The sequence below is a fragment of the Phasianus colchicus genome, chromosome 8 (genome assembly GCF_987193195.1).
Source record: "Phasianus colchicus chromosome 8, bPhaCol1.hap1.1, whole genome shotgun sequence".
Classification (NCBI taxonomy): Eukaryota; Metazoa; Chordata; class Aves; order Galliformes; family Phasianidae; genus Phasianus; species Phasianus colchicus.
This window is the reverse complement of record NC_143443.1, coordinates 22204327-22224249: the sequence shown is the minus strand read 5'-3', so window position 1 is coordinate 22224249 and position 19923 is coordinate 22204327. Positions and strand designations below refer to the sequence as shown.

General features: G+C 32.8%; 1 protein-coding gene across 1 annotated transcript in view; it reads left to right on the top strand.

The window, feature by feature from the left end:
- Window positions 1-19923, top strand: part of LOC116231794 (adhesion G protein-coupled receptor A3-like) — a 254504-nt gene that overhangs the window by 143535 nt on the left and 91046 nt on the right. The window contains exon 12 of the mRNA XM_090145294.1: window positions 3422-3637. Coding sequence (XP_090001420.1) covers window positions 3422-3637 — 216 coding nt within the window. The remainder of the gene's footprint in view (window positions 1-3421; window positions 3638-19923) is intronic.

Sequence of the window (19923 nt, the reverse complement as noted above, 5' to 3'; positions counted from 1 at the left end):
TTTCTAAATTCTACGTAAAGAAGAAAAAAATTGTATAAACCAGATACACAGCATAGCATAGAAATTTGCATAGACATACTTGGATTATGTAGAATTTTTTTTCCTGGTTTCTGTTTGGAACACTGAAACATTTTTCTGAGTATCTCTGATGATAGTAAGAATAATTTTGCTTGGCTTTGCTTTTTTATATTTATGATTAGAATAGACCGTTCACAACACCGTATTTCTAGTTTTCCTAACACTTAGTTCCTGTAGTATTTGGATTTATTTTTGAAAAGGATGCATTGAGTGAGAAATTTATAATAATAAAAAAACAGCACACTCCCTTATTACCTAAAGATCTTAATATACCTTTCAGGGAGGCGTCTAGACAACACTTTGTAAAGCAGTTAGAAAATATTCTAAAAAGATGTCATAAAAGTTATTAATTTGCAGTCAGTGTTATTTTAGAAGCAAGCTATAGCAGTATGAAATAATTGTTCTTAGTTCTTGTTCTCCACCTACATGAATTTGTCATTTGTATACTAAGGAGTTGTCATTTGGGTATTGAGAAACTGTCTTTGTCACTTTCAACATCTAAGTGGTAGAAATGTGTAGAAGTTAGAAAGGCTTGAAAATTATATTTATAGAATTTTAGATAAATATTTCAAAGCCTTATTACTCTATAGGTTAGCTTTCTTGATTTTAAGCAACCTTTATTATTTTGTCAACGATACTGCATAGAAGTGAAATCAGCGTTAGCTTCAATTAGGGCAATAATGTATTAAAAAAAAAATGGAAAAAAGGAATTGTGGATTGAGTTGAATTAATTACATTCTGAGCTGAACAGCATAATGACCTTAGTACCCTTGCTGTATAATTTTAGTAAAGCGTAGTATTCTTCTTCTTGAAGAATAAACTGACAAAACTTATTGTTTTTTTTATTTAATTCTCTTTTACATAAAATGATCAAATTTGCTAGAATCGTTTATTTTTATACAGTATATAGAGACAATAATTTGCTTTTTTGAAGTATTTTGTAATGTGACAGCTAGGGGGCTTCTGTTGCTTTATACTTAAGGTATCTTTTAAATGTCAACTGCCAAAGGTCTTTTTTTTTTTTTAGTCACTGCTTCAGAAGGAAGTTGACATTACTGTAAACAGTAATGTTCTGTACTGACATATAGATCTGAGTCTCTAGCCTTTCTACCATGCCTTATATTTTTTGCTTCTTGCAGTTTTCTGAAGGAGAATTAGTTTATGGTTGAGTGCAATTTGTAAATAAACAAAGCTGTGGAGTTTTTCTTTTTGTCATCTCATACAGTGCCAAACACGTCTGTTCTTTCTGGAGGCCAGCCAGAAAACTCTATGCAGAAATGGCATCTTCTTTCATCTCTTTTTCTATTTTTCTTTTCTTTTCTTTTTTTCTTTCAAACAACAGCACGTAAAACCCCCAAACCTTAAGTAACCACTGGTCTATAAAACACTTTCTGAAAAAAAAAAAGGGCCTTGATAAATTCTGTTAGTTTTACAACACATGCACAACTGCATTCCCTATAGACTGAAAAGCTAACTGGAAGCCGTGGCTTTTGCTGTTATTTCTATGTTATTTTTGGAAGACAAAAAAGGTTTTCCATTTCGTGGAGGTCAGAAAAATGCCAAGATGGAAATCATCAGTTAGATCTTCTTAAATCTCTCTTGCAAAACATACTGTAGATACACCCTGGGGGATGGAAACCCCCACAGAGGTCCTGTGCACAGCCAGCAAGGTGTAATCCCAAATTAATTTCCCTTCAGTATTGTTCTGAGCTACTTTACTTCTGCTCATATTTTTGTGTTTTCTTATGCCAGATCTGCAGTTTGAGGAGAAAGACTTCCTGTGCATGATAAAACTTGTCTCCTTAGTCCTGTCAGGGGTGTGCAGCAGTCTTTAAGACTGATAGATTGACTTGGCTTAGAAGAGACCTTAAACCCCTCCCAGATCTATCCTCCGCCGTGGTCTGGGTACCACCCACCAGATCAGGGGCTGGGGCCCCATCCAGCCTGGCCTTGAACACCTCCAGGGATGGGGCACCAAAGATTCTCTGTGCCACAGGCCTCTGACTGTGACCATCCAACCAATTCCTTATCAATCAAATAGTCCATCCACCATCTCTCTCCAATCCATATCTATCCAATTTAGAGATGAGGTTTCTGTGTGGACCAGCTCCTGGAGTTTTCATTTCACTCTCCACCTGATAAAAGCCAGAATATTTAAGGCTAATTGCAATATAGTTGTTGTTGTTTTTATTTTTATTCTTCTCCACTTCATACTATTCTCATATTACCCCTTTAAGGACCCTTTTTGGCCATTTTGCTTAGTGAGGCCTTTATGTGAGGTTTAGAAAATGGACTCCACACTGTCATTTTCTATATCTGCAACTCAAAATGATTAGCTCGTGGATTTTTGTAACATGTACCTTTCTTACAGATGCTTGTTTCCATGGATAATTTTGCTCTGCATTCATCTATATCCATTTCATAATTCATTTGAGAGTCCTAATAAGGAGCAGCTTCAACTTCTATTTTACCCGTCTGTTCCTATATGCTGAGAACAGTGTGTTCACACTATTTAAACATTGCCATAGGATTATTTTGAAAATGGAAAGATTAACGTTTAAAGAATTTTGTATTCAGAATTTAGAAAATAGGGCTTACTTGTGAAATCATTTGAACTGTCACTACAATATCCTCCAGCTGACATTTTCTTATCATCGTCTCACAAATATGAATGAGGAAACTAGTTCTATTTCCATCCTACAGCAGGAAGCTTGAAGTTCTAAATAATTAAATGGCTCTAGCCAGGGATTTAGAAATGCATTACCACAAAGAAGTTTTAACTGAGACATGTAGCTTGATTCTGGTAATATGGATAATAGTACTATGCAAACATGATAATGGAACATGATCTGTGAAAGACAATCAGGAATCATTCAATCCATCCAACAAATAGCTAAGCATCTTTCCATTTCATTTCTAAGGCACAGAACACATCCTTGTCCATTTTAAAAATAATTCCGACTACTGCTGTTGCTAATTGACTTCATATCTGTATTGCTTTAGATCAAGATTAGATCTGTTGAAGCTGACAATGGAACAGTTGCAAAACTGGTAGAAATTGAGAAATAAAGGCATTTTAAAATTATTTATTCATTGTCTCATCATCTCTTTTTACTTGTATCTAAGAAGTTTTCAAACAATCTGTCTGTACTGTTGTAGAGTTCTATATCAGTTTTTAAAAATAAGTTCCATTTTTTTTCTTACTCATACACATTATGTATGGAAGCATGTACAAACACAGTCTTTATAAACTATGTACAATAAATACACAATAGACGTATAATTATATGTAATTAAGTGTAATGAATTAGCAATATCTCTGCTTCTCAATATGCTTTGACAGGTATCTCATAATATTGCTCTGGAGGCCTTTATGATCAAGCCGTCTAATTTCATGGGAATGACTTGCACTGCCTTCCAAAAAATACCTGCAAATGTTGACAAATCAGTTGTACATGATTTGGGAAGCTGGGAAGCAGATCCCCATTCTGATCAACATTTGAATTTCAAGTGCAACACTGGCAATCTGAATGGTTCCTTGTTGAATTCTTCTACCAGGGTAAGTCAGTGCAATCACAGATACAACTTAAATTTTTCAATCTGGATAGTAATTTCAATATTTAAGTTGCGTTAGTATGTTGGGTATTTTGTTGTTCTAACATATCCTATATTAATAATGCAGAATGTGAATAGAAATAAGTAAATGTTTTGTTCTTTCTGTCTCTGGGTCTAGTTCTCAAAACATTTCCATGTGTAACCAAGTTATTTGGAGTAATTTGGCGGTATTTGTTGTAGTGAGGTGCAATCTGGATTTTACATTTCAGAAATTTTCAAACTAATAAGTCAGTGGAAATTATCTTTACATCCACTAAACAGTATTACATTTTCTTTTCTCTGAACTTTATACAGAGGGAGGGTGCTACATTGCAGTTTCTGAGTAGTAGTCCAAGAAACACAATAATAAGACTGTTAATAGAACACACTGTTAATATCAAATAATGAAGTGGAACAATTAAATTTTGATCTAGTAGGAAATGGAATTTTGCATTTGGCTGAGCATGTTATTAAATTTAAGTATTGCAGAGTTGAATTTTTGTTATCCTTCAGCTGAATCTCAGTTTAATAGCCTTATTTCTTGAAATACTTAATATGACAAAATGATACTTTTCTGGATAATACTACCAGTTTATTGAACTTTGAAAGTATTTTGATTGAAGTTATTTTCTCTTTGGTGCATTTTAATCTTCTGTATGGGTTAGGGAGATATGTGGCAGTAGCTTGTGCTCTGTTAAAAGAGGCCATCTTAATAATACAAGAAGAGGCAGCATTTTTTTTTTCCCCACAATGGAGTTAATTTCCTCTGCGGACACTGTTAACTTGTCTGTCTAGGATGACCTAGACAATTGTCTGAAAAGAGGAGATTGACATTTATAAGATGAAAACCAAATGTCAGAGATCTAAATCCTAAAACAGAGAGCTGAATCTAAAACATATATAAGGGAAACTCTACTGTCTGCACGAAAGAAGATTACCTAGAACTATGCAAAGCAATTTTAAAGTATAGAATATATATCCTGTGAGAAGTGATGTTATTATCATGTTAGATCACTAGATCAATCTCATGTCTGAATTTTCAACAACACACTGCAGAAGATTCAGATGTTAGTTTCATGGCCATAAGACCAAAATTTACTTAGGTTGTAATGTAATATGTGAATCCTGTGAAAAGCAAGAAGCTTCCATTCATTGTTCTCTGAAACTTTTAAGCTAAGCACTCCTTTAACTCATTCTGAAATGAACTGTATTCCTTCTGTTATTTTCTTCACTGTTTATTTAATAGAACAAATTGTAAAAGTAATTGATAACAGAAAATAGAATCCTTTGTAATTATCCCAAGCCACATTAATTCTTTATTTTCTCTTTGGAGGCATACAGTAAACCCACTTCATAGTGCTGTATAAAATTCAGGAAAATAGAGTTTGTGGTGGAGGTGGGAGTTGCTGGTTTTCAAAGTTTAGTCACTCTGTTTTAAAGTACTCATTACTCTGACTACTTAGAACTTCATTTTAGATGATGAACTTATTCTTAGAATCTTTCTCTACTTAGCATAGGATTAATCATAAAGAAGGAAAAAAATCTAATGAAAATTCCGAAGTACAAATGATAATTACAACTTTAATTTACTTCTAATAAAAGCATAAAAGGTTGTCCTTAAAGTGCTCATTGAATCAGAAGGTTTACACTGTTTTATAATAAAAACTTTATATTTCTTCAAATGCATAACTGTGTAAGTCATCTGCTCATAAGTATAAACAGTTGTTTATGACATTGGTCTGTTGATAGCCAGTTCTACTAATGAATTAGAAAAACTGTACATTCATGAAGTAGTTTGTGGAAAGTTGATGGGAGAGGACTAAGGCAATCACAAGCTCTCTAAATAACACATCAGATTTTCTGTAGTTTGCCTATACTGGTATTTTCAGGCACCAGTAGGAAATTGATACAAATGTAGTAAGTAGTTGTCTGTTAGTTGTTTAACCTGATCTGCTTATTATGAAATACAGAGCCCCCAAAAGAAGATGAAATACTGAAGGAAAAAATAAAATTAACAAGAATAATTGAAAATTAAATAATTTAAAAGGTACTGAAACAGATTTTAAAAACTTTGGGAGAAAAATCTTAAAATATGCTTATATCAACTTGTGTTTCAAATATGTGGAAAGTCCTTTATAGACTAACTTGCAGTGTTTAAAAATGCTCTAAGGCAAAATATTATTTCAATGTGATGCACAGATTTTTATCTTTCAATCTTATTTTGACTCTGCAGTCACTAAGCAATCTGAAAGACTGAAAGAAATTATCGCTATTACAGATCAAAAGTTTTGCTGTTGTAGAACTTAGGCCCAGTTGCTTTGTCTTAAAATCTCATTCCTGCTGTTAGAAGTAGACATTTTTCATTGCCTGACTCAACTCTATTGGATGAAAAAATATGGCTCAGTTATATGTTCCTGTTTTATGGTACAATGGCTTGTATTTTGACACAGTGTATGTTTTGATCCTGGTTAAATAGGCCTAAGGGTGTCTTTCCAGCCTGCCTAGTTTGAGCTCATGTTAGAGGAGTGCTACTAATACACTGCCCTATAGCCTGACTGTGCTGTAGGGATATCACAGTACTGATTCACTGACAGTGAATACAAGGCTACTGTAACGCTTGAACTCAGACAATGTGAAAACAGTTTAATGCTATTGAATATGAGTCTGGTGTCTGATTCCCATTTGATAGATAGTAGTCTGAACCTATCTCTGTTCTATCCTGATTCTATAAACTATCTCCAGTGTGTAAAGATATCAGTTATACAGTTAATTCTTTCTTCTACCTCACTGAAATTACATTAAAATGAATTGTTTAAATGTCCTGCCTATCACAATTAAACATGAGGTTTATAGATGACTGGAAACTCAGTATTCACTCTTGGACTTTTAAGAAAATATTTTATTAACATAATTCATGCTTTCAGCGTCACTGTAAACACTTGTTAAATGAGTAAATATTGTTCATTTCTCTCTAGTTTCATTGGTTGTTCATTTCATGCAGGACTGAGTTCAAGGGAGCAACAATAATCTTATCTTCCCATGTAATCACTGATTTCTGAAATTCAAATTCCACTTAAATATGCTCAATATATTTCATTTTACTATTACATTTTATTTAGTCTTTATATTTTTATGAGCCAGACAGGCCTTTTGATTTATCAGATTGCATTGCAGGTGATGCCCATATGCTAAAACATTAGAAGTTGGTGTTACCATTGATAGTAGGCATACTAATAATGAAGAAAAATTCGAAAGTGCTTTGACAAAATTGTTTGATCACTTACTTATATAACTTTCAGTCATTATACAATTATAGAAATATTTTTTCATAGTTGTAATCATAAGATGTAAAAAAAAAAAAAAAAAAAAAAAGCTTTTTTCTTGCATAAAGTCAATTTGAATATCAAAACATACAGATAATGTAAAAATTTATAGTACATTCATATATAAAATTTGGCAGGATTTCAGAAAAGGACTCGATGCAAGGGTTTCTACTACCATCCACTACTTTGATTAGGATAAAGCACAAAAAATCCCAAAGAGAAACTATGAAGGGAAAAGTTATAAGCTGCATATGACCTGCTTTCTAATTGGTCTTTTAATAAAAGTGCCTTTCACTGCAACTCAGTGTATGTGAAATGCTCCTAATCTTTATAGATAATTAATTATATCAATTTAGAAGCTTTCTAGCAGGCTGTGCAATAATTAACTTACTCATTAAGGCAAAAGCTAATTCTTATGTAAATAATAATTACAATTTATACTGGAAGTTTCTAAGGCAGTGTTAGATGTGCTGTTTACCCAGTTATAGGTTCCAAAATGGTTTCTATGTTACTACTACATAAACAGGTAGTTCTGACTTTAAGATTTGAAAAATACCTCATATCTTTTCATTAACAGAGGTTTATGTGTATTCTAATTACCTGTGAATCTGTTTACGTGAAGTACTTTCTTTCTTCCTGCTACCTTGATTGAGTTGCTTATCCATTAAACATACATTTTGCAGAATGCATATACAGTATTTTTCAGGGCAAATGAAAAAGATCAGCTGAGGAAAGAAAGAAATGTGTCAAATTAGTGAACTCAAAATGTAATGCAAAATGAAAATATTTCCAGCAACTTTCGCAGGAGTTGGCTATTTTAAATCAATTTTTCTGATCCAATCAGTCAGATTAACTGTTCACCCAGTCCTGATATTTCTTCATTCATTTCTACACTAAAAAAAAAGAAAAAAAAAGAAAAAAAAAAAAAAAAGAGTATAAATGTTTCCAGTCTTTTATTGAGAAGATTCACATAGCAACGTTGTATAGCCACATACATCATATTAACAAAGTATTAGCTAAGGCCAATACCCAACAAAATACTACTCTACTACCTACAATAAAATTAGGTCACTAGGATAATTTTGTATTTCTTCTTCTAGAGTACAACAGATATTGTCTTATGTGGAGTATGAATGTGTTGGCATCACCATTTCTGTCATGATTTCTTCTAATTACTCAGCATGCATCATTTGTTAGAGAGTATTACAGCACCTCTATCACCAAACATTGCAAACTTTGATTATATCTGTACAACATAGATTGCTACATGATTATCATTTTCTTTTTTTTTCTGAATCTGTAGCTTTTATGACTGCAGAAATAAACAAAATGTGCCAAGTAAAGCAGTAAGCCAGGAAAAAAAAAAATCCCACCTAGTTTCTCAGTTTACATATACTGAATATTACAGTGATGCAGTGGGCTCAGTACCAATAAACACAACATCATAACTTATTTTGGTTTCAAAGCATTTTTTCTCCAAGTGTCGTAAAACATGTCATCATTATGATCAGGTCAAGACTCTTCATATTACATACCATAATTTTTCCTGTTCCTTTTCTTTTGGGAATTATCTATTTTTTCCCATTTTCTTTTTACTTGCTCCTTTCTTTTTGTTTCTTAGAACTCAAAACATTTTGCTCTTCTTTTTATTGAGTACTGACACTAACTTGTGTATTTGCTCTAGGAACTTCAGGGAGAGTTTGCTCAGATATAGATAATGTATTTCAATTTTACAGTAACTTTTCTAGGTCTACTTTTTCAGTAGTTTGTTGGTATTGACAAAAACAGATGTCTTTATGTGATTAAGAGATTTTAATCTATTTTATCTGCTTTCATCCCTTCATGTTTATTCTGTGTGCTTTTTTATCTAGAGTATTTTCTGTGTGAGCATGAATTTGCTTGCAGTTGATTAGTGATTGTACTCTGAGTAAAAAGTGAAGTTTCTGTCATTCAGATTAGGTGGACTTAACTTCAAAATCAAACATATATAAGACAAACTACCACCCTCTCCTCCAAAATCCTAAAAGCACATCTTTACATATCCATACCTCTTACCACTATTCCCTCTCAGATAATTTCTTTATATATTTATGCCAATTATGACATCTTTGACATATTCTGTATTCCATATTTGATAGAATACAATAGCCTTTCTTCATTCTGCATGTACTCCCCATACTCTTTTACAATGTGTGGATGTCCTGCTATTTCTAAATATGGAGAAAATGAAATAGCACAAATATACTATCCATGCTTGTGCAACATCAACTATATTAGGTGTTTAGTGTTTCTGTAGTAGTTCTACTTGTTTAACATATATCAATGAAATTGAAATACATTATGTTCTTTTTAAGTAGGAAAATGTATTGTATTGTGTTCTTCTATTTCATAGCTGGTTTCAGCATAAAAAAAAGGCTAAAATGTAATTATAATTTCACGTCCCTCTTATCTTACCATTTGCCACTTCAGCATATAAAAATTCTGCAAATAACATCAGCCAATTTGAAGAGTTTTCTGTATTATATTGTTTATGGTTCTGATGTTTCTGGTACATGTATAATATTTAAAACTTATATTTATTTAACTGATATTAAGTTTTCCACTCTTGGTGTGTACAGTGTAAGGTTTTAGTTTGTATATCTATATGGAGATGAAAAGTAATCTGAACAGTTTATACAGAAAAAGAACAAATACAAGAACAAAAAGACTTGGAAAAGTACCGACTTAATTGTACTATACGTTTCTGTTATTTCAACTCACATTTGCTTTCATAAATTTAACATGACTCATGTTGATTTTATGAGTGTTTTTAATGTATATCTGAGAGATAAGCTCTCACTTTCTCATCCACAATGGTTGCATGAGAAACTTTTTTTTTTTGATTCTCTGCACCATCATTCTCAAAGAGAAAAGTTTTCTTTGGGGTTTCCCAAAGGGCATTGGGAGATTATTTTCTTTATTACAAAAGAAGGAAGCAAAATTACCAGACTCCCTCATGTGCATTCTGCTGTTAAATAATGGTTTGTACATTAATTAAGATAAATATTGTAACAGAAAAACATCGACACTGTGACAGTTAATAACACAGTACATTAATTGTTAGAATATATTTTATGTTAACTTAATGGTAGGAAGATAATAATGAACAACTAGAAAACTGAGTACTACCAAAATTCCTGGTTGTGTATTGACATTTCAAGAATGATAACACTATTGATTTTGTTATTGTACTAATAATCAACTTTTTAATTTTTATAACTGTATATAAGTTAAATGCTAATGCTTACTTAATTCTTCTTTCAAATGCTTGTTTTATTTTCCCTGGCAAAGACCTATGTCTTCAAAGAAGAAACACCTCAAAATCTATTAAATACTTTTATTTCATTATTCAATACCTTTTTCACTACTTTGGTGTTTGGCTAACTTCATTGCCTATTTCTGCTGTTAAGATATTTCTAGTTTCTAAATTGATAGTTATAGTAGCTACACAAGTATGTATAGAAGTTTTACTTTTTTTCTTGGTTGATTTGATATCTATTGGCTTATTTTGGAACGCAAATAGTTTAATTCTGACAAAGCATTCACTAGAATAGATTACTTTAAAGATTAATTGAGTGTGGATCTTCCCCTAGAAACACTAATTATTTAATGACTTTCCAGTCTCCTGTATGTGATAACCAGGAGGAAGTGCCCAATGGCACAGTGTGAGGGAGGTTCCTAACGGAGGATTTAAATTCTGCATGTAGAACTGAGGTACCCACTGAGAGGTACTCTGTATTTCCTTACAAATGTTATGTGGTGGATGGAACTTCTGTTAAGGATCTGGTGATATACTTAAGGCAAATGCAACAGTTTCTGAGGTCATGTATAAAACGTTTTCAAATGTTGTGGGGTTTTTTTGTTTTGTGGGGGTAGAGTCTATGTTATATATAAGGCAATATGTATATAGTTTTCTGTGTTGTATTCGAGATAATATCTTTATGTTGTGGCAGCTTTTCAGAGGCTTTAGATAATAGCCAGGTATGGAGTTATTACTGAATATAGTATGAGTGGAAGTCAGCAATGGTATGCAAATTTTAAGCCCAGACAGTGAGTACTTTATATATCAAGCACAATATAGACTGACTGTTATGATTTATGTAGAATACCTCTTTTGAAATGGCTTATAAAGAGGCTACTATACAAATGAGTTAATTCATTAAAAGACTAGCATTCTGTCTTTGGCTTCATAAGTGTCTCAATGTAGGAAATGAAATTTGATTTCATTTATTTCAAGTGCAAATGTTGCCTTGCTATTTGCTGCTTATGAAGAAATTACTTAATCGGGCAGTGTGTGTGTTTACTGTTTCTGTGATTTTAATGATCAACAAGAACCCAAAATGTTATGACAAGGCTCGGATTATTAGAAGATATGCCTAATACTGATTTTTTTCATTCTTATCTGCCATTTTAGAGTGAATGTCATGTGTTTTTTTTAAATATGATGTAAGAGTGGATGACAGCAGTTCCACTGAGTATCTCAAAATGCAGGCATTGTATCTCTTGAGTTCATCTTGATGAGAAATGGATTTTTAACTAAATGAATATTGATATGCTGATTCATATGTTCACATTGGGAATTCTTCCTTCATTACTGACTTGTGCATAAATTTATCGAGAAGAGGTTGTATGGTAGCTGAATTGTTATTTGACATAGTACATACAGACCTGAAAAGTACAAATATGATCATAGCATAACTACCTGACTGTTAATTATAAAAGTCACATCTTCAAGATTCTGTATTACTACATAAAATAAATTCTTTGTACTAAGGTATTGTTCTCCTAAACCATCAATGAAAGAACTTACAGGTGTTAATTGAGTTTCCCATTCATTACTGGTTTTAATGCTGGATTAAGTTGTAATGAAGAACTTATGCTCTGTTTTAGAGAGAAAGGTATTCTAAATACATACTCATTATATGTCTATACACAGACAGTCTTCTAGGTGAAGTTAATTTGCTTCTTTCCTTGGTTATGAAACTCTTGATTCTAAAAGAACTTCATGGTAGAATACAATTATGTTTCTTTAACTGACTTGAATTCAAATTCCCCCTCAAAGTGTTGTATCAGTTCATCAGATGTATTTAGCACAATTTTGTTCTCCATTGGTTCAAAATTTATTTCTTCAACATTTTTGAGTTAGTTAACTTGTAATTATTGACAGCTTACAGATGGGATAACTCTGGTATCTAATTTTTGTAATTTAGCTAAAGACAAGTAGATGTACCAGTTTGGTGACATGTGCGCATACGAAATACACTAAATATGGTTTTAAATAGAATGTGAAAGAAACTGATAATACTAAGGGCCAATGCAGCTTTTAAAGGCATTTTTTGTCTACAGCTCTGAATAGCGCCTATGGAATTACTGTCTTTGAATACAGCATTCAGGATCCCACTGAAACTCAGTAATTTGTGTGTGTATATAAAGATTTTTTTCCTCTTGACTCTTGGAAGAGAATTAAATTATTGGGCTTGAAGTATTCAATACTGATAAGACTTAAAATATATGATTGAATACATCTGCTGCATTGGTTTCATAACATAGTATTGGAAAGAGAGGATCCCTAGAAGATGTGGCTTCTTGTTCCTGCTGAGATTCAAAATAATGATTTGGGTTCAGTTCCAAATTTGGAAGATGAAAAAAAGGTTTTTAAAGTACTGGTTTTCCAGGTTTTGTACTGCTTTCTTTGGTATCATAGGGGGGCTACTAACAAGTAATTTAAAAAATATATGAATCACAAGTTAGAATTGTACTTATGATAACTGGAAAGATACCGTAGACTTGTAAAAATTAAAGAACAACAACAACAACAAAAAAGCAATAAACAAAAAACAAACAAACTTGAAGGCAATACTAGTGAAAACTGTTGGATTTGAGAGTGTCAGAAGAGTCATAAAGTGTCAGTCTAAAGGTCAGTCTGAGATGATTTCCTGCCTCAAGTAGGAGTCTAGTGGTGTAGATGCTTAGGGGAAAAGGAGAGGAAACATGGTAATAGTTCTCTTTTATATCCATGATTGTATGGCTTATGGATTTCCTTATCAAAGGACTGTATTCAAAAGATCATCTATACATAAAATGGTCAGAAGTTTTGAGACTTCTTAATGTATTAGGTCTTACCATACCACATTCATTCGTAATTATTAAGTTGTACTATGTGTGATATAAGATGTAGATCTTTCTTGGTGTAGAATGAGTGCTAATGTAAAAACCTGAAAAAATGAGTGAGATTGGTTATTTAAATCCTACAACTTTTATTTTAAAAATCCTACATTAACATGCTCTCATTGTGTATGCAAACATATTCATGGGATATTGAATTGCAGTCCTAGAGGTTTTCTGCCATTAATCCTTTTTGTATATCCTATATTAACATTTTAAGAAACTGGCCAATTGTTTTAGATCAAAACAGGCTGGAGGCTATGAATTATGGATAGACAAGATAACAGTGAATTGTATTCCTTTGCTAAATATAGATTAAAGCCCTTCAGAGCAAAAGTCTGATGAACCTGAATTGAAAAACACAATGGCTGATTCAATATATACAGGTCATACAGTAGATGTAACAGCTGTGTAGCTTATGCTTCACTGACTAGCATGTGCAGCTACTCTGAAATAAAAAGTAAGCTTAGGACTTGACACTTTAAAAAAAAAAAGAATAAGGATCACATTTCTGTTGCATTATATTACAGAAAAACTGCTTTATTTCATAAGCTCACTTTGATTAATACTGTTAAGTGTCTAACAGATTTGAAGTTCTCACTAAATATAGTCTATCAAAGTTGCATATAATTATCAGACTCATTGGACTGAAGCATTATTTATAGCTATTTTGTGATTCTTCAGCATTTATCACTGCTCTTCTCATGATAGTCATCTACAGAAATTCCATAGAACTTCATATATTCAATGTAAGTAGTATAGATCATTTAAATGTATAGGTTCTTGATTTCCACATAAAATAGGACTCCACGTGCACTCTGGGCTATTTTATTAGCAGATCCTGTTTACTAGAACAATGGTTTTCAGTCTCTGTGAACTTTCTGCTTACTTGATTGATTTGGCATCTATACTTTAAGTCATTCTTTTCAGATAGTGCATGTCTGAATTAAGTAAAGTCTGTAGTAAGTAAATGTCTAACGGGAGCATATGTCAGAATGTATGTACTTTATTTGAAATAAAATGTGTCGTACCCTTAGAGTTTAGCTTAATTCTATCAAATAACAAATCAAATCAAATGGCAAAATTGAGTTGCAGCATGAACACTGCAATTCCTAGGGTTTCTTTAAGGGAGAAACTTTCAAGGAGGATCAGAATCACTTCATACCTTTTACTGCAGTGGATCTCATTATTTTCTTGGGGGGAAGGTGATGAGATGGGGAATTTTTCATATAGCTGGAACATCTGTATGGGCATGCACATAACTAAAAACTATCAGAGTATGTTAAAAACTATTGTAGCTATTTGCATTAAATACTCATAGTATCTATTGCTGTGTTATACTAATGGAAATGCCACGCTGAGAAAGGGAGTCTGTAGATAGCTTGGTTAATGATCTCTGAATTCCTGGAAATACCTCATCCAGTTTGTTTGCATTAAAAACAAACTGATAAGGGCACTATTTTATGTTTTCATTTTGAAAACTCTAAAAGGTGATATCTTTTTCCTAGTATCAAAATAAAAAATCCTCTAATTTGTGTCAAACCTAAATCAGCAGCATTTTAAAATGTACACAAGACACTCAAAAGCAGTAAGGCACTGTATGCATAAGTTGGCAACCAGTTGCTTCTGCTAGTTATCTGGACGTCTTTGGTAGATGATACTGGCTTATTTTTTGTTTGCTATGTGGTGGACATGCCCTGGCAATCCTACTTCTCCATTATGACTGTGAAAAGTAGCTAAATGAGAATTTAGTTTGTGATATGTCATCCATTTTCAAGAACATGCATGCAGTTGATGTGAGCTGCTACATAATTGCTGATTTGTTAATATCCCTGAAATTGGTGCAATAGTAAAGTAGTATGGCTTTATATTCCAAGACAAATAATTTAAGATTTTAAAAATTATTAAGATCTGCAAATGAACTTGATTTGAAATGAATGGGATCCTCTGCAATTGAACTGGTGGCAGGAGAATGAAAAAAAAAAAAAAAAAAAAAAAAAGAAATATACCTTCTGTAGGCAAAATGTGCAGATGTGTCATGTAAAGTTGTTATATAACCTGAAGAGTCAGAGAGAAGACATTTATTCAGCTCAGCAAGCAAGGATTGGAGTGAGGTTTGCAACTGTAGGACACTGAATTAAACATCAGTGCGAAGAAGGGACAGACAGCAGATTCCACATACAGCTACGATGATATCTGCACAAAACTATGAAAAGAAAAAAAACACAAGTAAATGTTTCTAGAAATATAAGGTATAATTTTAAGAATCTCTTTTTTTTTCCATGCTGTTTTATTAATATTGCTAGTGTGTTCTTTTGTGAACCACACTGATTTGCAAAGAGCTACTAGAGTTGAAAGGGCTTGGGAACCCCTTCAGGCCCATCTCCTAACTGAGTTTCAATTTATGTGAGCATTTTTGTGTATTTCTGTACATGCATATGTTTTAAATGCTTAAAAAATAAGGCAGTTCTATTTGCTGAATAGATCATTTTAGAAATGAGTTTGCAGTGGCATTTCATGTCATTTCTACATTTCCTGCTGCAGTCAGTTGAAAGGTTTTTCTACATTCAGACACTGGGGAAAATTAATTTAAATTAATTTTAAAAGTGTTTAAGTGAAACCCTATGTATACTCCCTTATCCACAATCAAAATAGCTTTAATTCAGTTAAGCTTAACTGAATTAATTTGAAAATTAATTCTGCTAAATTGAATTAAGGCCTCTTCAGTTGCAAATGAAAGTAACAGAAATGGCTAAATACAGTGTATTAATTCACTTCAAAATAAGACTGTTAATCAAAAGGTTCTGAATTTCTTGATCTTCCCTTCCATATGTTCTCAACACATGGAATCCCTTAAATGAAAATACATTTAAAAAATTAAAGACTAGGATAATGATTCAGGTATTTTTAATGGTCCATAGGCAGTGATAAAATGAAAAAGTCACAAGTCTAACTTTACTGGTGTTACATCACATAAAAAGGTTTTGCAGCCATCCCAGGCAGAGCACAGCATGTACATTTTAATAAAAATAGATATTATTTCCTCAAATGTTATCTGTGTAAACAAGCAGCTACATACACAGAGCTGAATGAGGGAAAACTTAACTGGGAATAGTGTCATGTACATCCAATTTTCATAAAGTTGCTGACAGTGCGTGTCAAGATACCCAACTACTTTTCTCATCTGATTGTATTTTCTTACAGTAGTGGCTCCTAAAACTAATTTTGTAGAAGAAGAAATACCTTATGATGAGTTTACTAGAAAATAATCATAAAAGTCATCCAGATTTGCTAAAAGAAACCTGACCAGCAGAGTACAAAAATTTACAATATATGCTGATCACTCTGAAAGTAATGCCTTCTGTTAATTTCCATGGAAACTACAATGGGTACAACAAAACACAGTACCACTGCTTGATAGAGCAAATTCTCAGCTACAAAAAAGCTATTTTTCAATACAGTCACCATCATTAGCTATACATTTTCACCAGTGACGAACAAGAGCCTGCATGCCATGCTTGTAAACATCTGCACCAGTGGTGGTGACCCAGTGTTGTTGTCATTACTGAAATGCACCAACCACTGCCTAACTGTGCTTACATCCACTGTTTGGTCTCCATAAATGTTCAACAAGCATTGATGAATGTCAGTTTTCCTCCACGGATTGATTCAGTGACATGCTTTTGCTTCATACACTCTTTCATGTCTGGTGTGATTTTAACTGCCTCTTTACTGCCATCTGTCACATGGCAACACAGAGTAATGGATTATGGTCAGAAGATTCAACCCCTACTGCTGAAAGAAACAAACATAAAATGGGAAGCATTAGTTTCAGAGCAGTCCTCATAGTTGTGATAAATTGTAATAGTTAGCATCTGCATATCTTTCTGCTCTTCTCTGGCAAAGGTTATTTCATATTAGACTAATAATTTTCAATTGCCAATGTTCATATGAGTCAGCCAACGAGAAATATTAAACCTTTTATTTTCTTGATTAGAGGTAATGTGTGTGGGAAAATGACTCATATTACCAACATTATAAACTGCAAATCCTTTCCTTGGAAGGACTGAGGCTAAGGAAGATGTACCAATCATTGTCTCCACTTTGTTTGCATTTTTGACGTTGACGTTGGCATGAAAAGCAAGCAATAACATTGTTCTGGTGCTTTCTTCTTTGCTTACACTGTAGGACATAGAAAACAGACCTCTGTTGTGTCATTAATCATGTTAGAAGTGCTTGTTTGACTTTTTCTTCTTTTTCTGAAATGCTCAGTAGATCAAATTTAGGTGAATGGGCTGAATCAAATAATTACTTGGTATGTTGATGCATTTTGTGCTGACCTTATCAGGATTTAAGAGATTTAGTATCTGTGAGACCAAGTGATGGACAAAACTGTGTTACATAGTAAAATATAACCTTTCTTAAAGTGTCAATATTACTAGCTGTTATCAGGAGAATAAATCTAAGTCCAGTCTTATAGCTGTGAGAGATTTTTTTTTTACTACCTTCTGTCTTTAAAAATATTAACCTTTCTTTCTGAATTAAAACCCTATGATGTGAACAGGCATCAAATCATGTACATCTAAGATGGTTTCCTTCTGATGTGTCAGATAGCTGTTTTCAAGACTTAAAGGAAAATTAGTACTAATTGAAAGTAGGAGCTGAAAGTATTAAAATATGCTTTAATAGTAGTTAGCCTATAAATGATAGTTGGAAACACATGAATAACTGATTTGCAAGTGAAATTGCAGTCTCTTCACAGGAAGAAAAAGCATTAAAACTTACCTTGACCTTGATGTAAATCATTTCCTTACTGTTGCAGTTGGCAAAATTCTGATGAGAAATATTTTTGCAAAACAGATGACAGTAAGCCCTACCAACTTTCACTGGGTGAGCAGCTAGGGCTCTTAACAATTAGTTTCAGTTTATTCTCCCACTTGTGAGTTTGAATTTAAGTATTGTCTATCCTACTTACTAACTGGTCAAATTTTTCACCAATTTTGAAAAACTAGGCACTTTGATTTCATTGTTTCATGTCTTCCAACATGGTGTAGATAATCTTTCCTGATGTTGAACCCATTTGAGCTTGAGTGCCACTCTTGTAAAACTTCTCAGGCTATTACTCGGATGAGTCTTGCAATGTTTTAATTTAGTTTTCTGACTTTTTTTTTTCTTTTTTTTTTTTTTTTTGCTGGTCTCAAATGATATTATAGAATAGCTTCCTTCAAAAGGCAACTTGATTCCACCCTTCTTCAAACTCTACAGAAGTAGAGGAGAAGTAAAAGAGTTCTTCCTCCTCATTTGTTTCTTGATCTGTTCGTACTATTAGTTCAATGTATTATAGAGGATCTGATGAATTTCCACTCAAACTCCCTCTTTATTACCTTGTATTCCACTGACCAGAAGGCATCTTCCTCTTCTAGGAAATTTTGTGAATTTTGAGCTATTGGGAAGCATTTTGGAGAGGGAAAAGAGAATGAAAAGAAATAATCCAATCAATAGGATCATATATAGAGCAGAATTGGTTATCCTAATATCTTCCTGGTGAATATGAATGTCAAAATACTAACTTTAATAGTAGCTGACTTCTACTGTTCTGTGTAACAAAACAATGCAATTGTTAATGTGAAAGTTGCTTTCTTTGCTTCTCAGCAGAAACAGAAGAATACCTCAAAGAGAATTGGTTTCAGTCTCTATCATTTAAAAGCAAAACTAGGTAAATATTGTTACTGACTTTCTATTTCTGAAAATGATGTCAACATAGTAATGAGACAACATTTGTGAAAAATGACTGATTTTCTGATGAGTCACTGATGCAGTATCTATCATTAGTGAACTGTCTGAAACATCTGAACTAAATTGCTCTCCTTTTCTTGATCAGGAAATTGTAGCTGAATTTGTCCAGTCTCCTATAATTGACATGGCTGTCACTCGTGACAAGAATGTAACCACTAAGAAATCATACAGGCTCAATGCTTGTTTTTTGCTGTTTTTGTTTTCAGTTTTTGTTTTTTTTTTTTTAAATTCAACTGGTAATTAAATAGGAGAGGGGTGGAAATATGCAAATTCTCCTTATAAAGTCAAAGAGTTGAAGATAATGAAAACTAGAACCCATGCTTGTTCTCTACTGTAGCTACTGAACTTAATGAAATAGTAAATTGCAATTAATTTATGCCTTCAGTGTTTTAGTGTTCTAACATGACATCCTGGTCATTAATCACTCTGAGTTATTAATCAAACGAATCTGACCAAAGAAAGAGAATAGTTCTTCCTTGGACAAATGCAAGTTCAGATGCCTGCTCTTATGAAAATAACTTGCTGCAGGGGTATAAATATGTTTATAGAGATTTCATGTGTGTTATACATATGTGATAAAAAACTCTAAGGAAAACAGCATTCAGAAATGCTGTTTATTTCTGTATTGTTTTTTTTCTCTAGAAAATTGTATACTTGAGGCTTTCATCAGAAAATAGACTTTTCAAAACACTTCAGAATTTCTGTAGCTTTTGACTAAACAGTTGACTCCTGTTTACTAATTTATCTGTCTGTAGTGAATTCCCTAAAGGTTGAGACCATCTGGTCCTTCAGTTTATTTAACTGTTTCTCAGTTTTCATGAGCTTTGAATTCAAACTGTCAGGCTCAAAGTTTATAACCATAATGATTTCTTAGACATCATTAATTTTAATGTTTCAAGAATCTTTCCCATTTTTGCTTTTACTCTTA